This window comes from Panthera tigris, chromosome B1 (genome assembly GCF_018350195.1).
Source record: "Panthera tigris isolate Pti1 chromosome B1, P.tigris_Pti1_mat1.1, whole genome shotgun sequence".
Taxonomy (NCBI): domain Eukaryota; kingdom Metazoa; phylum Chordata; class Mammalia; order Carnivora; family Felidae; genus Panthera; species Panthera tigris.
The window spans coordinates 75415658-75434087 of NC_056663.1; the positions used below are offsets into that span (position 1 = coordinate 75415658).

At 46.2% G+C, this 18430-nt stretch overlaps 1 protein-coding gene across 4 annotated transcripts in view; it reads right to left on the bottom strand.

The window, feature by feature from the left end:
• Window positions 1-396: 396 nt before the first annotated feature.
• The window catches only part of FHIP1A (FHF complex subunit HOOK interacting protein 1A), a 284213-nt gene continuing 266179 nt past the window's right edge, over window positions 397-18430 (bottom strand). For all 4 annotated transcript variants that reach the window (XM_042983773.1, XM_015538394.2, XM_042983775.1 and 1 more), the window contains 4 exons: window positions 15575-16720; window positions 8632-8810; window positions 8134-8272; window positions 397-1539 (listed from right to left, as the gene is read on the bottom strand). In XM_042983773.1, the coding sequence (XP_042839707.1) occupies window positions 1286-1539; window positions 8134-8272; window positions 8632-8810; window positions 15575-16720 (1718 nt within the window). In that variant the 3' untranslated portion in view covers window positions 397-1285. The remainder of the gene's footprint in view (window positions 1540-8133; window positions 8273-8631; window positions 8811-15574; window positions 16721-18430) is intronic.

Genomic DNA, 18430 nt, shown 5'->3' on the forward strand with positions numbered 1-18430 from the left:
GAGGGGTGTGGAACTGAATGTCCACAAATATCAGCTGTTCATGGTCTCGTTTTTAGCAGACAGTTATTGTGTGTGTTTCTCCCTCTTTGGTGGTTTAAAGAGACGGTGGCGCTAAGTATAATTATGCCTGGAGCAGGCTGCAAAGCAGCACAGAGGCACTAATACATCGTGTGGGGGCTTCTAATGAACCCCATTACTCAGAAGGCAGCATTTCTGTGTGTAGTGAGTCACCAGCAGGCACTTGGCTTCGCAGGGCTTCCTGTGACCCGTCTGCATTTACATTCCAGGTCCCAAAGTGTACAGTGCTTGTTTCTCTACAAAGTGCAACATATTAGAAAACGCAAACAGGATCTAAAATAATTGCCAATGTTTTTATAGATTTCATTTAGTTCACCTTTATCCTTTCCCCTGCCCCATACTCCTCCCTACCCCCCCAAAACCCACTGTGAAATAGCTTCACAAAATCTTTTATAAAACACAAAACAATGATACCCGAGTATATGATACCCCACTTTCTCCATCAGATCAAACTTCTAAAAACCAATGTAACGGTTTGCCTACGTAGATTTCATTTTGTGCAAATCTTACTAAAATAAGACTATTTCCAGTGTTTAGGAAGTGATACACTGATTAAAGAAAGCTCTCAAGCAACAAGAAAATTTTCCTGCATTCCAAATTATCCACAACCACATCTGACTTCCCAGGCAAACAGCTGAAACCAATGGATTTGCCTGCAACATAAGGCAACACATGTTGGGCAGAGTGCAAATCTTGGAAGTAAGATGCAAAGGGACACATGATACATGCTTGTGTGATAGAGGAAAGCAGGGCCCCATCTTTATTTTTCCCTTTTAGAAAAGGGAAACCAAAATGCAGAAGGCAACAGGAACAGATGTTCATTCATGTGCTATTTGAAGAGCTGAGCCTTCTAACCCGGGGTACTTCCAGAAATCATGGAACCCCAGTATTTGCTTGGTGTGATCTAAGCTCTAACCTGCAAGATAAGTGACTCAAAGGGATGGGAGAATACCAAAAAATTGAGGAGTAAAAAAGAAAAGAAAACCTGCCCAAGGAGTTACCAGCTTATGAGACTTACATTCTAGAGGAGGTGGAAAGACCCGGCTAGAGAAAGAGGAGGTACACAGAAAATTTCCCTCCCCACAAATCAAGTATTGTCAGGAAGTATCAAAGTAGAAATTTTTGTAAGCAGCTTTGCATTTAACATTCAGTCAAGACGCTAAAACCTTAAAAACAAGAACCTCTATTAAAAAAAAAAAAAAAAAAACTAACAACAGGAGTCCTCAAAGTCACCCAGGATCTTGTAGCACAGAATGGAGTGTTCCTGGGCCAAGGCAGCCAGTTCCTTCAGGAACTCTGGGAAGAGGGCAGCGGCCAGCATGGTGTTCCTCACTGGCAGGGGCAGGCTTGGGGGCACCCCAGCCACCTTGGCTCTGTTTGTCAGGAAGGGCTGAAGCACTCTTGGGGGACCATCCAAAAGGTTCTTGCCAATTCCTGTCCTGGAAGCATCCTGAATGGGATCTGAAAGCAGAAAGAAAACTGTCAGGGCGACCCTCCACAGGCCTTTATGTCCACCCTCTTAAGTATGTGTGTTTGAGGGGAGGGGGCTGGTGGACTGTCTAGTCGTGGGTTCAGTCCCTAGAACCGAAGTCCGAAGACACAGCCCTTGAACATGTACCTTCTCCGCCCTGTGGCGCACACACACACGTGGCTGGGTTGCTGCCCAGCAGATAACCTCCAGCACAAGGTATGTGATGGCGAGAGTTTTATCCAAAATCCTGTGTAAGGAACTTCGTGCAGCAATTGTGGCAACCCTCCATGCCCAGGACGTGGTGAAGGGAAAAAATGAAAAAGGTGTCTCCTGCCACTGCATCCTACCAAGTGAAGACTTAACTCACTACGTGTTATCTAGGGGCGTCCAGAGGCTCCACCTGCTCCCCTGGTGTTGGGGGAACCATCCTACCTTTACCAATTAAAGCAGAGCTGCAGGAGGCAAGCTGGGCTAACCAAGCCACTCCACGCTCTCGGTAGCTCGGCCTCGAGGGCTCCCTGAGGACCCCCAGCTCCTGGCTGGGATCTCCAGCCTTTTTTGAAGAACAGAATGGAAGAAGCCTTTTAAAGGTTGGAAATAACGGAGAGGAAGCTGGGTGCTAGGAAGACCGACCAGATTGGGAACTTCCCACCACCATGGGCATCTAGTGGCAGCAAGTGGCTTAGAAGCCTCCATCTAAGAAAGGTTTTCAGGGGTTTCAATCTCAGCTTCAGTAACACGGGTCCAGGATGAGATGAGCCCAAACTTGAACATATTCAAATGATTTGCATTTCCACATCAAATCAGTTTTACTAATTAAAATGGTTCAACTTTCCCCACTATTTAATTCTTAAATATCTCCAGCCTTCATATATTTATAGGAATTATTTATGTGTCCGTCTGCCCCTACTCAAATAGGCTCACTACTCTTTATAAATCATTATATTCAAGTTCTTCATTATTTTGGCTGCTTTTTAGAATTCAGTCCCATTTTTCAACACTTCTCAGAGTGTCGCTTAACTACAGTACTAAAAATTCTTGACATTTATAGTACTTTCCACATCTCACTACTATAGTCTTTAGTGTGAAAAAAAAATCCTCTGCTTTACTGCTTTAAATATCTTTTAGATTAGAGTTTATCACACTTCATTCCATGAAGAACTGGGAAAGTTGTAGAGGATCTGTCTGCTGCCACCTTTCAGCAGAAACACACAACACGTCCGGACAAGAAAGTGAGGACAAAAGTATTGAGATCACTGAGGTCCATGGCCAGCCTTGGAGACCACCCTCTGGGACCCCCACGGGAGTCCTCCAGCACCACAGCTCTTCAAAGGGTCCAGCAAAACTCACAAAGGAAGCTGGCCTGGCTACAAGTGAGAAATGGGACACCCATAGGCAGTAATCCCAGGCCAAGACCTGCACTATCCATGGAATTCTCTTCCCCATATCTCTGCTCCTCTAGATCTCACTAGCCTCAAGAGACCCCAGTGCAGTGGTTAAGAAGAGCACACACTCTGCCACTTAGTGGCTGAGTGACATCAGGGAGGTTGCTTTACCTCTCTGTACTTTAATGTCCTCACGTGTCAAAAGCTCACAGAGTTGTAAGGATTAAGTGAGTCAATAGGAAACTCAACCCCCAGAACACAAATAATCCAATTAAATATGGGCAAAAGACCTGAATAATGAGACCACAATGAAATCTCACTTTGCAACTGTCTGCATGGCTAAAATCAGAAACAAGAAATGACAAGTGTTGGCGAGGGTGTGGAGAAAAAGGAACCCTATTGCACTGTTTGGTGGGAATGCAAAGTGGTGCAGCTACTGTGTAAAACAGTATGGAGGTTCCTCAATAAAATTAAAAATAGAATTATCGTATGATCCAGTAATTCTACTTCTGGGTATTTACCCAAAAAGAACAAAAACACTAATCTGAAAGATCTATGCATCCCTCTACTGCATCATTATTTACAAGAGCCAAGATACAGAAGTAACCTAAATGTCCATCAATGGATGAGTGGATAAGAAGATATAGTACATATATAATGGAATATTACTCAGCCATAAAAAAGAACGAGCTCTTGCCTTTTGCAACAACGTGGACGAACCTGGAGAGTATTCTGCTAAGTGAAATAAGTCACACAGAAAAAGACAAATGCCGTATGATTTCACTTACATGTGAAATTTAAGAAACAACACAAATGAACAAAGAAAAACAAAAAACAGACTTAAATATAGAGAACAAACTGATGGTCACCAGAGGAGGGATGGGTAGGGAGACGGTTGAAACAGATGAAGAGGATTAAGAGGTATAAACTTCTAGTTATAAGACAAAAAGTAAAGCAGAGGGAATAAAGTCAATAACACTGTAATGATGTTGTTTGGTGACAGGTGGTGACTACACTCACCGTGATGAGCACTGAGTAGTGCATAGAATTGTTGAATCAATGTTGTACACTGAAAACTAATATTGTATGTTAATTATACCTCAATAAATCAACAAACAAGAGGTAAAAAAAAAAAAAAAATGAGCCAGTAGGCATAATGTACACAGGGACCTCTTGATGGGTCATCCATCATATCATCAGCAATTCAGCTGCCACTGACTTCACAGACTTCCTGTTTCCTGCCCCAAATGTTGTTCCCTGCTCTAGCCTCCCACCCCATTTTATTAACCAGCAAAGGCCAATGTGGCCCTTTAACCTTGTATTGTTTGTTTTTCCTCCTCTATCAGACCTTGAGTTTTCTGAGAGCTGAGCCCCTAGGCGATGTGTCCTTCACAACACCCAACCCACTTCCTTATTCATAGCAGAAGCTAATAAACATTCACTGAATGAACGAATGAGGGAAGGAACTGACCAACAACAGCTCTTCCCTACAACTGACCTCCCTGGATGGTTCATTTTCCTCATCTCCATCTTTCTCTTTCAAATTCACTCCTCCTTCCTCCCAAAAAAAGGGTTTTTGTGGTTCATTATTCTAGCTTCATCCATGAATTCAAAAAGTGTCATGACTTTAAAAAAGTGTCATCACCAAGGCTCATTTACCCACTTGAATCCAAGAATCAAAATTGTCTTCACTAATAAGGCAGCAGCAGGAGCGTGCCCAGTGAGGGAGACCTAAGATTTGCAGGGAAACCCTCCCAGCAGGCTGTGCTGTTAGCACGGGAGTGGCCTCTCAGGGTATCACAAAGCTCCATCAAGCTCTCAGTTCAAAAGCAAGGAGAACCAAGTTATGATTCCTACCTGGCAACTAGCTTATCATATAACGTCTCTGTTTCCTTTTCTGTAAAATGGAAATACCACCCACCTGACCTCCCTCCCTCCCAGAATTCATGATCAGTGAAAGGACTCTGAAGATAACTAAATACAAGCAAATACAACCTCTGTGGTTTGGAAAGTATTTGAGGGGAAGTGGCTGATCCCAGAGATCAACAGTCTCAAGGATGACAAAGTGACAGCTGGCATAGGAAGTTTGTCCCTATTTGAAGCCATTAGTGAGGAGGCTCGTTTTTTTGTTTTTTATTTTTTTTTTAATGTTCTTATTTATATTTGAGAGGGAGAGAAAGTGCAAATGGGGGAGGGGCAGAAAGAGAGGGAGACATAGAATCCGAAGAAGGATCCAGGCTCTGAGCTGTCAGCACAGAGCCCAACACGGGGCTCGACCCACGAACTGTGAGATCATGACCTGGGCCAAAGTCGGACGCTTAACTGGCTGAGCCACCCAGGCACCCCTTTGGCTCGTTTTTTACAGGGCTGTCAGGAGGCCAAGGGAGTAGAGCACCTGCATGATGGGGGAACTCGCTGCAGGCACCCGAGTTCCACCCATCATCAGAGGACTCAGCAAGCACGCACAAGCACCTGAAGAAAAAGGCAGGGAAGAAGAGAAGTATAAATAAATGTCAGAATCGGGAGTGGTTTTCTGAAATGCTGCCCTAGGTCTGAAAAGCTGCAACAGACGGTTTTCAAGACTAATACTAGCAAGATTTAAAAGTCAGGTGAGAAATCCGTTACAGGCTCCCCCCACCCACCACGTCCACAGTGCTAGACAAAGTACACAGCTCACAAACATGGAAAACCCCAGTGTCTGGCCCATTACCATGACGCTCGAGCTCCTGGATTCAACTCATTTATAGGCAATCGCATCACACTCAATGCTTTGGTGGTCAGCTTTGTGCAAGGGGACAGACACCTTTCTCATTCTGTGAGAAAGTTTAGAGACTTTTTAAGTTGAGAGGAGGGTGTCACTTTGCCAATATGAAAGAAGTTGGAAAGTTTACCTGAACAATTCTGTTAAAGGAAAAGTCTTCTTCCCCGAGAGAAGCTTCTCACAAGTCAAAGCCCCCTGAACATTACAGACCTTAGAAAGCATCAATTATGGCTCATTTGACAACTGTATGTGGTGAGAACAAGTTCCCCTGGGCACATACCTGGCATCCACAGCCAAGAAACAGTCCAGGACATAGCACAAGGTATGAGTGATCCCCGCCACTCCCCACCCCACCACCCCTCACCTGGAGTATGTGGGTCAAGGAAAGCCTAGGAAGCCAGTCAGCGTCTGTGCCCTGGGCTCCACACACTGGGCAAGACAGGCTCAGGCACCTGAGCCTCATGACCCTGGCGGACTACTCCAGGCACCTAATTTCGGTTGCCTTATATGAAAATGAAGCCAGTAGTATCCTTCTCACCCACTGCACCGTGCTATCTGAAAACAAGATTGCCTCGGAAAGCACATTACAAATTGAAAACTACAAATGAAGACCAAGCATGGAGTGTAATGTAAGAAGAGGCATGCCACCTTCCATCTACAGATTGTAAAAATGCCCACAATTCTTCTAGCCCTTGCCATGGAGAGGTGGAAGTTTGGCTCCATTCTTGAACCTGGGCTGACCCCATGACTTGCGTTGCCCAACAGAATGTAGCAGAATTGACCTTGTTTGGGTCCCGAGACAGAGCCTCAAAAGATTTTGTACAATCCTGCTCTCGTTCTTGCAAACCTACAGCCGTGATGTTGACGAGCCGGGGCGAACCCTCTGGATGATGAGTAATACAGACCCCCATGATCCCCATCACCCCAGCCAGAAACCGTTACCCATATGAGTGAGGCCATCCCAGACATCCAGCCACCCGCTGATGGCCACACATAAGCAAGTCCAGGCAAAATCAGCCGAGGCTGGCCCAGATCAGAAAACCCGGGCAACCACACAGACTCGTGAGCACTCATAAATGACTTTCTCTTAAACCACTGAGTTGCTGCAGTGAACAAAAGCTAATGCTCACAGGGTGAGCTACAGAGGTGTGCTCCAGGTTCAGGAGGAACACAACTAACAGACCAGTAGTCCAGGAGCTAGGAGAGGCCACGCGGGCCCACAGCCCACCTTTCCACAGAGACGTGGGGGCTACTCCCCCTCCGTGAATGGCCCGGCCCAGCCTGGACTACTCTTCTCTAGGGCCAAAGCTTGGAGCCTGCCCCCTCATCTCCCAGTGGCACAGGCCCACCTGTCTTTCAAAGTCTGCCTTGCAGTGCCCTGAAGGCTCTTCACAGTCAGAGCTCTACAGCCAAAAGGACTTGAGATAGAAAACAAATTCTTCATTTAAAAGTCAAGGAACAGGAGGCTCAGTGAGGCCCAGTGACCAAGAGGAAATAGCTACACAGAGACAAGGTCAAGCCATCAGAGTTCTGGGATCTTTCAGCTCCCTTTACAGGTTTAAAAGTTGCCCCAAGTTACATTTCTGCCTCTCACTCTCAATCTTGTTTCTGATCGCACGCCTTTAGCCGGAAACTGGGAGCCCCACGCTCTCCACTGTTCACCGGCCACAAGGAAGCCTGGCTTGTCCGGGTCGTGTGATGAGCAAAAGCCAGTGTAATATGGGGCATTTACTAGTTTGCACTCATCTCGGCCTAAATCTTGGCTCAGAATACAACTGGCCATCAAACCCGTCCAGCCTGAGCTGAAGCGAGGCAAAGCAGAGGTGCTCCCCAGGCCTGGCCAGCCCGCAGGACCATCCTGGGCTCTCCTGCTCGGCTCCGACCACCACCCTCCCCCCGCCTGGCACCACTAGAGCTGACGAAAAGGCACTACTCTCAGAAACTTGAGGCTGAGCAGAAGCTTTCCTTCTCCCAGTCCAAATGAATAGTTTTTACCTTCCAGAGCCCTAAAGCACATTTATTTGGGGCCTAAGAGTCTCTGAAAACATAATAAAGAGAACAGATGCCCTCCTCAGGGCAGGACTGGCCAAAAAATGGCTCAGGGTGTGCACATAATGCCTCTTTCTGGCCCACACACGCCAAGTTATTTATTCTAGCCAAGCAACAACACGCAGCACTCCTCCCTGACCACTATCGGGGAGGCAAGCAAATGTCCTACTAAGCCCTCCCAGCCGGGAGCAGGCCAGGTGCAAGCAGGGGAGACTTTTCTTTAGGTTGCAGAACGCGAAGAGGCGGCTCTCCCCTGTTGGGGAAAATGAAGATGTATTTAGATGCTTTTAAGGCCCAGGAGCCAGCACAGCATCTGTGAGCCCAAGTCAGGAGGCTGGGGAAACGGAAGAACAGTTGGAGGAGAGACACAGAGGAGACACATGACTTACCTTTGGTTAGTGACTCGGGGGTCATGTCAGACATGTCCACTCGGAAGAGCAGGTATTGCTGGGCTTGTATGAGGAGCCCCGGGAAGTCTCTCTCCACAGAAGCAAACTGCTCAATCTTGTTTTTCACAGATGCAAGGACCTGTCAAAAGCGACATTAATGATGTGAATGCTCCACAATGGAATCCCACCCTCAGTTATCGATACATCTTTCTGGTACAGCCCTCGTTGCCGGAACTTTTATGATATCAGGCATTTGCTTGTTTTTAACAGCCTGGGTGTTCTTGGTAGGGCGCCCTCGAAACATCAAGCTAAATGAAGCTTTGCAGTTTGTCTAGAATAATCCACACAACTGGTGTCATAGGACGGGGAAGGAGAGCAAGTGAATTAGAACCGAGGGATTTTAGAAAAACAACAAAATAACAGGGGAAAGGAGAGAAGCAGCCCTCTCCTTAGCACCCATAAAATCAACAGGTATGGATATGGGCTCAGCTAATGTACCTGATAGAGGGAGCGGACACTTGGCTGGAAGACCATGTTGGTGTTGAGCAGAAAGGAGCGCAGGAGAGGCTGTGGGTAGCTGGCTAGCTGAGTAATGATCCCGATAAGTAGCAAATTAACATGTAGAGAGTTCTCCAGCATGTTCTCCAGCTTTGACAGGACCACGCTGATGAATGGGCCTGCAGGAAGAGCACAAGGCGTCAGGGCTGGCTCAGCACAGATGACATCTTTCCTTGACAACTCAGGAGGCACCGGGGCCACTGCTCCCAAACCGTGGGTCCACCAGGTGCAGATCAAATACAGAAACAGCAAATTGAGCCAGATCTTCTCCTGCCTCAAAGCAGAACATGAAGCAAACCACCACCACCAGGAGAAAGCAGGGATACGTGCATGGGAGCTGGTATTTTGACTCTATGAGCAGTTTTGAAGTTTTGAAAATTATCACAGACCTTGAAAAAAGTCAGAGGAAGCATAATTTTAAAGATACACTTCGGGGCACTTGGGTCCAACTTCAGCTCAGGTCATGATCTCATGGTTCATGAGTTTGAGCCCTGCGTCGGGCTCGCTGCGGTCAGTGGAGAGCCTGCTTCAGATCCTTTGCCCCCCACTCCTCTCTCTGCCCCCTCCCCTGCTCAAGCTTTCTCTCTCTCAAAAATAAACAAACATTAAAAAAAATTAAAATACGGGCTCTGTGCTGACCGCTTAGAGCCTGGAGCCTGTTTCAGGTTCTGTGTCTCCCTCTCTCTCTGACCCTCCCCCGTTCATGCTCTGTCTCTCTCTGTCTCAAAAATAAATAAACGTTAAAAAAAATTTTTTTAAAATTAAAATATACTCCATAACGTTGCCATATTTCCCGGAACTGCCAGAGCTCAAAACCATGATATTCAATCACCTCATGAAGACACATACTGTAGGGCTTCACACAAACATCAGAAACCAGCAAAAGTTTTAGTAACAAAAAAACCTTTGTGCTAGTAAAGAATAGCAAACACACACAAACTATGTTTGCCAAGTAGCAACATGTGAACAGGGATTGTCTATCCACAAGAAGCACCCAGAGAAAGATCCCGTCTTGTGAAATATCACCATGTGGAAGAATCGGAAGAAGAGAAAAACCAGGGGTGAATGAGGCCTGGGCTGTAATTTTAATGGCATTGGGCACCTGGGTAACAATACTTTAATCTTCCGGTGGAGGAGGGGAGGGAGGGAGAAGAGAGACTCAATTTGGGGAGGTATAGTTTGAGGCGTCATAGGTTCCTCAAGAAAGAAAATCTATATGACTGCAAAAGTAGTTCATAAATAATTAGGCAAAAAGAGGCTTTGACTAATTTGGATCGTGAGAAAATTAATGTGCTTTATGTGGGAATTCATTGAAGACAGGGAAAATCAAAAAAATTAATCTGGCATTAATAAAATTACTTGAAGACATTTTCCATTTTTACCATAAAAGCGGTCCATTAAGCAAAATGAATGAGAATTCTGCATTTCCCCCAGTGGAGCTATTGATGATGCCTCTAAACCACGGCATCTTTATAACAAAAGCACATCACCCTTGATGAATACACGTGCCTTACGAAGATTTCACCAACATTAATACGAGTTTAACAAAAACATACTTTACCACAAGATGCTTAATTCAGAAGCCTTGGTGGTGTAAGACAGTAAAACCCTTTGCAAGAAAAGAGAAGCCATCTGTGAGAATTGGGAACACCAAACCTAAACCCTTTACCCCTGGATGATGGCAATATTCCTGTCGCTGGGGTTGCAGAGGATGTTTCTACTGGGGCCTCAAACAGAAAGGTACTACCCCCTCATGTATTTAGATGAGCCTCAACTTCCCCATCTCTGGGATGGACAGAGCTCCTCACTTTCCACAACACAGGCGTTCAATGAACTCTCTGAGTAGAGAGCCTTCGCAGAGGCCCTGCTCACAAAACACAACTGGGAGTGTGCCAAACACATTCAGAAACCGGATGAGAATCCCACTTTGAAAGCACCTTAAAGAGGCTTCATCAAAAACCCTGGAAACGTCACTAGTAACTCTTCTGAAGGCATCACAACCCAATTCAAGCTTTTCAGGTAGAGGTACAAGGTGAAGGCTACTGCCCTCATCCTCCCTGACTCCCGGCCAGGTCTTCCCTTTCTTCCCCTCCCGCCCCCTCCCCCACTGCCCTGCAGTTCCTGGCTCAGCATCTATTTTCCTCCAGAGGAAGCCAAGACAGGTGAATTCAGTCCCTTGAGGTAGATAGAATCCCCTATAAACAAACACATGTCCTTAATGAGAGTCCAACCCTGCCCTCCCATGGCCCGAGACTGTACTTTGCCCGTGTAGCCATCCAATGCACATGAGATGTGCCGACCTTGCAGGTGCCCAGGGCAGAGCAGGTACAGTCCACTGCTACTACAGGGGAGGGAAACAGACCAGCCCCCTGTGGAGAGCGAGTGGCATCACCATCTCTGTTCTGAATGACAGAACGTTAGGTCAAGACCAGCAACTGTCATAATCCACTAATGACATTAATTACAACTTCTTAGGCATGTGCAATAAGAAACCCTTTCAAATTCCTCTTTTATTCTTAGTTGATTTCCAGCACTTAAAAAAAAAACTGCTTGGCAACAAACAGTTGCTAGGGGAAACTCTTAAGCAGCTGAAAACAGAAAAAACTCAGCTACAATTTAGAAAGCCACAGGTGTGTGTGCGGGGTGGGGTGGGCAGTGTGTTTCTTCTTCCTCTCTTCTTCTAGGACAGGCAAACTCCCCACCCAGCAAATACTAATTTCTCAGAATAACAAGACAACGTGTCATTCACGTCTCTCCCCTCTCATGTGCCCTCTTCCCCTGCCCCCACCTACCCGCCCGCTCCTCCTCTTTTCTCTAACTCCAAGAATGGAGCGGCCATCAATTCCGTGCCTTGGCTCTGCTGCCCATGCTGGAAATACCTCCTGAATGTGGGCCTTCACTGCCACCTCTCTGCCAGCTCTGCCTGAGGTCTGAATCCCATGGTTGCTTGTCTTGACTCCAGCAATGGTCTTTCTATTTTAGTAGAGATTTAAATGATTTTTTTTTTTTTTTTTTTAGTTTTCTTCAAACAGTTCAGAACTATAAAATAAAGAATAGCCTTCATCCCTGGAGGCAACCCCTGTTAACAGATTAGAACGTGTTCTTCCAGAAATATATATACACATATATAATAGAATATATATATATTCTATATATATATTCTATATATATAGAATATATATATAGATATATAGATATATAAATATATATATATATATAGAGAGAGAATATATATAGAATATATATTCTATATATATATTCTATATATATATTCTATATATTATATATATAGAATATATATAGACATATAGATTATATATATAGATATATATAGAGAGAGAATATATATAGAATATATATAGAATGTATATATTCTATATATATTCTATATATTATATATAGAATATAATAATACATATATAATAGAATAATTGAATTATTATTTAAAACATTTACTAATCACTACGTGCCAGGCAGTGTTCTAAGTGTTCCACACTTTTCATGTATCAACTTACTTAAATATTCTACAGGAGCCTACGAAGTTGATTATCCTCATTGAACGATGAGGCAGAACGCTAAGTGTACATGGCCAATAAATGAAAAGTCACAACTGTAATCCAGCCCATCTGTTTCCAGTGCTGCTTCTTTTCACCAACACACTGCCTTGCCTCTGCCCGCGCACACGTGTGTGTGTGTGTGTGTGTGTGTGTGTGTGTGTGTGTGTGTATCCTGGTTCTTTTTTTTTTTTTTTTTTGATCAAATGATGACATCTTCCACACCCTATCCTGCACCTTGCTTTTCCATCGAACACTCTACCCTAGAGACTGTCCCATAGCAGCACATACAGAGCGGTCTCATTCAGCACAAGGCTGCAAGCTATTCAGTCACCATGGGTACTACATTCGTAAAACAGTCTCCTACTAGTGGACATTTGGGTTGTTTCCAGTCTTTTTCTATTATAAACAACACCTCAACAGACATCCTTGTAAATACATCTTGGCACATACGTGTGAATACAGACTGTGAGACGTTCCGAGGAACAGAACTCAGAGCATGAGTGCATTCTGAATTCTGCCACAGTGACAGCAGGCTCCCACCTGCTCTCTCTCTCCCTATTACTCTAGGCTGGCCTTTCAAACACAGACCCAGTCACATCACTTGCCAACTCAAACGCTTCCAGGGTTTCTTCAGTGCCAGCAGCGCAAGGTCCCTGTTCCTCAGCTTGGCCCAAAGACCCCCTCCCCATAAGGTGGCACCAACCAAGCTTTCTGGCTTCCGCTCTCAGACACTTCACTGTCTCACAGGATCCACGCTCTGTCACACCTGTGCCTGCGCTGTCAGGCTCCTTTGTCTTCTGCCTGTTGTTTCCTCTTCTCCAGACGATCATTCTGAGCCACTTTTACCTGAGAGCTTCTATCCGCTGTTTGTACTCCTCTTCTGTGAAGTCTTTCCCACTCCCCCCGCCACTGGGCTCCCCTAAGACGTGTGACACACAATCACTAATAATGCATTTCTTTGGAGCGCCTGGGTGACTCAGTTGGTTAAGTGTCTGAGTCTTAATTTTGGCTCAAGTCATGATCCCAGGGTCGTGGGATCAAGCCCCACATCGGGCCCTACGCTGACAGCATGGAGCCTGCTTGGGATTCTCTCTCCCTCTCTCTCTACCCCTCCCCCCCAACTCTGTGAGTCTCTTTCTCTCTCAAAATAAACAAATAAACTTAAGAAAATAATGCTTTTCTCACTGAGTACAATTCTTTCTTGATCTCTCCTCTGAAAATCTGTGAATCCCTTCAGTTTTCTGTCCTAGTATCTGGCACAGAACCTGCCAAATATTAGGAGATCAATACAAGACTGCTGAATGCACAAATAGAGTTAATTAGATAAATGAAATGGAATGCTTTGATCGTCCTGAGAAGCAAATTCATTTCGGTGGAAATCAGGATTCCATGGAGAGACAGAAGTTACGCTTACTGCTACACAACACACTCAGGAGTTTGGAAACTACAAAGTTTATATACATGGAAAGAGAAAAGATGTTTCCTGAAGCTGTGTACAAATTTCAGAGGAGGGAAAAAGCAAAGTTTTGGTTAAAATTACCTATATGTATAAAAAAAACTCACAACATTTTGTTGGTTCTCAGGTGTATCCTATGCAAAACACTGATGTTATTTGATAAAGTGTTGTATTCCCTTTTTCTTCTTGCCCTAAGCTATACTTTGTTTCCGCAATTTACATATTTCCCAGGGACGAAGCTCTTTCACAAGAAAGCCAGCGTTCTGTTCTAAAGAGCAACCCTCATTAGCCCTGGGTGGCCCTCACACCCCCAAGAGCTCTGCAAAGTGGGGATTTCCAGCTGGGCCAGAGTAAATGGGGCAGGCCCCAGGCAAAATTCGGGTGTGTGCTAGGTTACTTCTGCCCCCCTTCAGGCAGCCAGGGCCCTCCTGCTCCCCACCCTGCCCCCAGCCCCCTCCCCTTATCACCTGGGCAAACTGAGATTATCTAATCCTTCTTCTGATGGACTGACTGATTGAATTTTAATTAAAACCCATTCACACTGAAATGTTATCTCCACTAGAACCTCAAGCCTTTTAATTGTGGAATTAAAAGCTCTCTCCCTCTTTAAATAAATCTTCAGGCCTCAGTAAATAGATGAATAAATACAGGAGGAGGCTGGAAGAGCCACTTGAAATCACAGGAAGCCTACCAGACTGGGCCGGAAGATAATGTGATCTCATCTATTTTGGGTGATCCAAGGAGGTGGAGCACGGTGGCCGGTCCCACCAAGCTGCTCCCCGCCTGCCAGAGAAAGGCAAGCCTCAGCCAAGGTTGCCGGGGGCTGCCTGTAAGAGTGATAACAACACACACGCCCCGGGGTTCCCATTCAGTCCTCACAGGAGAAAGGGGAGGGTTTAGGACCTCAGAGCTGGACATGCTACAGCCAGGAATCCCCCCACAGGCCTGACTCCAACGTCGCTGTCTGACCCTCTGCGGTGTCAGCCCCTAAAGGGGGGGGAATCTCTCCCGGTTACCTAGACACTGCTCAGGGGTCCCACACCAGCCTTCCCTGAGTTTGATGAGCCCCCTGTGCCAGTTCCCCCCGCACCCCAATTTGCAGATTCAGATATTACTGGCTAATATTTAATGATGTTTTCTATCATAACTCCTCACCCCAATCCACATGTCTGATATCCTAACCTATCCCTTGGGCTCTTACCTGGTTCCTACCTGTTGTTAGGGATGTATACTGGAACACACCCATTCGTTGGCAGAGTTACAGGTTTATGGGGGTCCACTCTACTTATTTTTGGGTAAAGATTTTGCAATTACCTGAAATGAGCTCCGGGGCAAAGGCATACCTAGCTCCAATGGTCTCTGACATGTGTATACAGCTGTCTTTATTCAGCAGCTATTCTGAGCACCTGCCCTGTGCTCTGTTCTCTGTTCAGGTGCTGGGAAAGAGCAGAGAAAATCCAACACCTGTGCCTTCGCGGAGCCTATGATTCTAGTGGGGGAAACCGTACCTTTTTTCTATACAAAAACACATGCCATGGAGAAAAATTAGTAGACTAAGGGAAATGAGGCTATCAAATACTGAGACTGGATTTTTTGTGTGGTTTCATCAGTCCTATTATTTTATCACACACATATCAAGGGAAGCAGTTACCCAGCTGTGAAATGCATCCTCTGATTGGCTGGGGTCCAAAAAAGACCCCTAGAATGACAAGGTAACATGAAACCACCTCTCTGTGCTCTTCACAAATCCACTCTCCCCCCTGTTAGGTAAAGTGGCAATGCTCCTTGCCTCCACCTACCGTACTTCCTCGTTACAATACGTCCAAGTACTTACAAAAGCAGAAATCAGAAAGCGAGCGAAGATCATCACCTGTGAACGGGGTGCTCTGAGTCCTCACGGGAGGCTGACTGGCAAAGGCAGTCTCATCTCTCACCCCAAACGGGGACGGCGCGGCGTCGATGGTGGGAGTGTCTGCTATAAAAGAATCAAAGTCGTCCTCCTCTTCCAGGGCCTTCTCCCCGGCCTCCTCCTCTTCGTCCTCCTTTTCTCCTTTGCTCTCTCCTTCCTTCCCCTCTTGCTCTCCCTTGAGATGCAAGACACCAGGCGAGGGGAAATTCTCTTCTGTCAAGCCCTCGGGGCCCGAATCTAGTTCTTTAATGATTTGGTCATACTGGGCGATGAAATCTTCACCCCCTGGGTTAATGACCATCGGCTTTGAATCGTGTTCAGCCTCGGAGATGGGAGGCGCTAACTCCGCGCTCGGTTGCGGGGCTGTTGCCGCCTCCTCTTCTTGTTTCGGTCCCTTGGACGCATTTGGGAACAGGTCTGAATTGTCCCTACCGTGTTCCTCCTCTGAATCTGTGCCTGACGGAGGGCTGGGCAGGGGGCCGTTGTTCAGGGCGGGACCCTGAACCTCAGTCTGGGCTTGGCTTGCGGGCCTCGCGGTTTCCGCCTGTACCTTCCTAGTGTCCTCAGAGTCCTTCTCGGCACACAGCCGGTACACCATCACATCATCCTGGAAGTCAGACTCTTCGATGTAGGACCCTTTGAAGAGCAGGATGGCGTTCTTCTTCATCTCCTGGATGTGTCTGGGGGGGTCGACTGGTGCCGGCGGGCCCGAATTCTCCAGATCATCGTAAGGCCCGGGGGAGCCCACGTCCGCCCCTGAGGAGATGCCGGTGTCATAGCTGTCGTCCCACTCCAGCTCCGTGTGGCTCTTCTCCTTTCTTGGAGGCAGCGGAGAGCCCGTCTTCCTGGGGAGTTGCTGTGGGAGCCTGAACACAGGATAGGGGGAGCCGACGGCGCTGTCCTCCGTCAGACTCTGGACAAACGTCTCCGGGTCAGGGGAGTCTCCGTCGTACAGGGCGGACCAGACTCGGCAGTCCCTCATGCAGCGGAGGATGTTGGTGTGGGCCTCCCACAGGTACTGCAGGTAGCTGATGTCCAGGGCTTTGCCGTACTCCACGATGCAGGCCGACGGAGACGACACCTGGGGCACTGGCTGCTCCACGGCCCCTGCCACGGGAGGCAGAAACGAGTCAGAACGAGCCCCCTGCTTACACGTACAACAGGTGGGGAGACAAAGGTAGTGGACACAGATGTGACTCATTTGGCTGCTAAGATTTTGTCCCGCCAGCTACTTTAGTTCTAGTAACTTCTGAGTAAAAAAATGGTTAGATTTTAAGAAGAACAGAATGTCTGTCTTCATAGAAGTTATAGAATCATAGAGGAGACCTAGAACTCCACCACTTCTTTTTTTTTTTTTTAAGTTTATTTTATTTATTTTGAGAGAGAGAGAGCAGAGGAGGGGTAGAGAGAGGGAGAGAGAGAAGAAGGCTCCACACTGTCAGTGCAGAGCCTGATGTGGGGCTCAGTCCCACAAACCGTGAGATCATGACCTGAGCCAAAATCAAGAATCTGATGCTTAACCGACTGAGCCACCCAGGTGCCCCAGAACTCTACCATTTCTTTTCTTCTTCTTCTTTTTTTTAATGTTTATTTATTTTTGAGAGACAGAGAGAGCATGAGCAGAGGAGGGGCAGAGAGACAGGGAGACGCAGAATCTGAAGCAGGCTCCAGGCTCCAAGGTGTCAGCACAGAGCCCGATGAACTCTACCATTTCTTAAATGGAGAACTTACATGGCAGGTGCTTTTTCAACACTACCCCTCCCAACAGCCCTATATGGCAGATATCATTTTCTCCATTTACAGGCAAAGAAACTGAGGCTCAGAGACAAAAGATCACCCAACTACTCAGGGGCGGAGCACAACTCAAGCACAGGCTGTCTCACGTCAACCCCCGTTCACACTTTGTTCGATGCCACACCTTTGCAAGCTTCCTGTCTCTTCATTATCTAAATCTCTGCCAGGCCAGACCAGAATTATGAATTGCATTACCTGTCTACCCAGCGACCTACGCCACTGTTCATCCATTAGGGCACTCCACTGTAAGGCGATCCCAGAGTGGGAGAGCGGAAAGAATGTGGAATTTGGAATCAGAGGACCCATCAGCTGTGTAGCCCTGAACAAGTCAACTCCTCTGAGTATGTTTCTTCCTGTGTAAAATGGAAATACTACTTTCTTCAAAGGATTAAATGTGAATACAGGGAAAGAATGTGGCAAGTTGTAGGCATTCGACAATCGCTTGTCTAATTTAAATTTCGAATTATGCAGCAAGGTCAGCCCCAGAATCATTCTTGAAACAACTTTCTTAGTAAATAAAAAAAGACATCAGTTGTCAAATATGTTCTAAAAAATGACTATTGGTAGGAAAATAGAAGATATCTGGACTAGTTTACCTAATAGGAAAATACATTTAAAATAACTTGTACTGCCAAGTAAATCATTAATTTCCATGATCACTGTATCTTTACTTAAAGACCAAGAATACAACCACCTTAATTTGTAACAATTACATCTACACCAAACACCCTGATATTTTCCTGGTCAAGTAGCCCAGCTCTTAGAGAAAATATACTTTATCTAACAAGATGGTGCCTGGATAGACAGGATGATATTGTTTGGGGGGATATCAGAATACACACTGGAAATACTGGGGTCAGTACCAGGGTTGGACTCTTTCCTAGCAGTCACAGGAAAGGCAGAACGTTCCTGAACTGAAATAGACTTCTGACCACCGAAGATGAACAAATGTCCCCTTGTTTCAGCTGCCTGCCAGAGGGCCAAGGGTGATATAGGTGACCATTTAAATTTTACCTGTGCAGG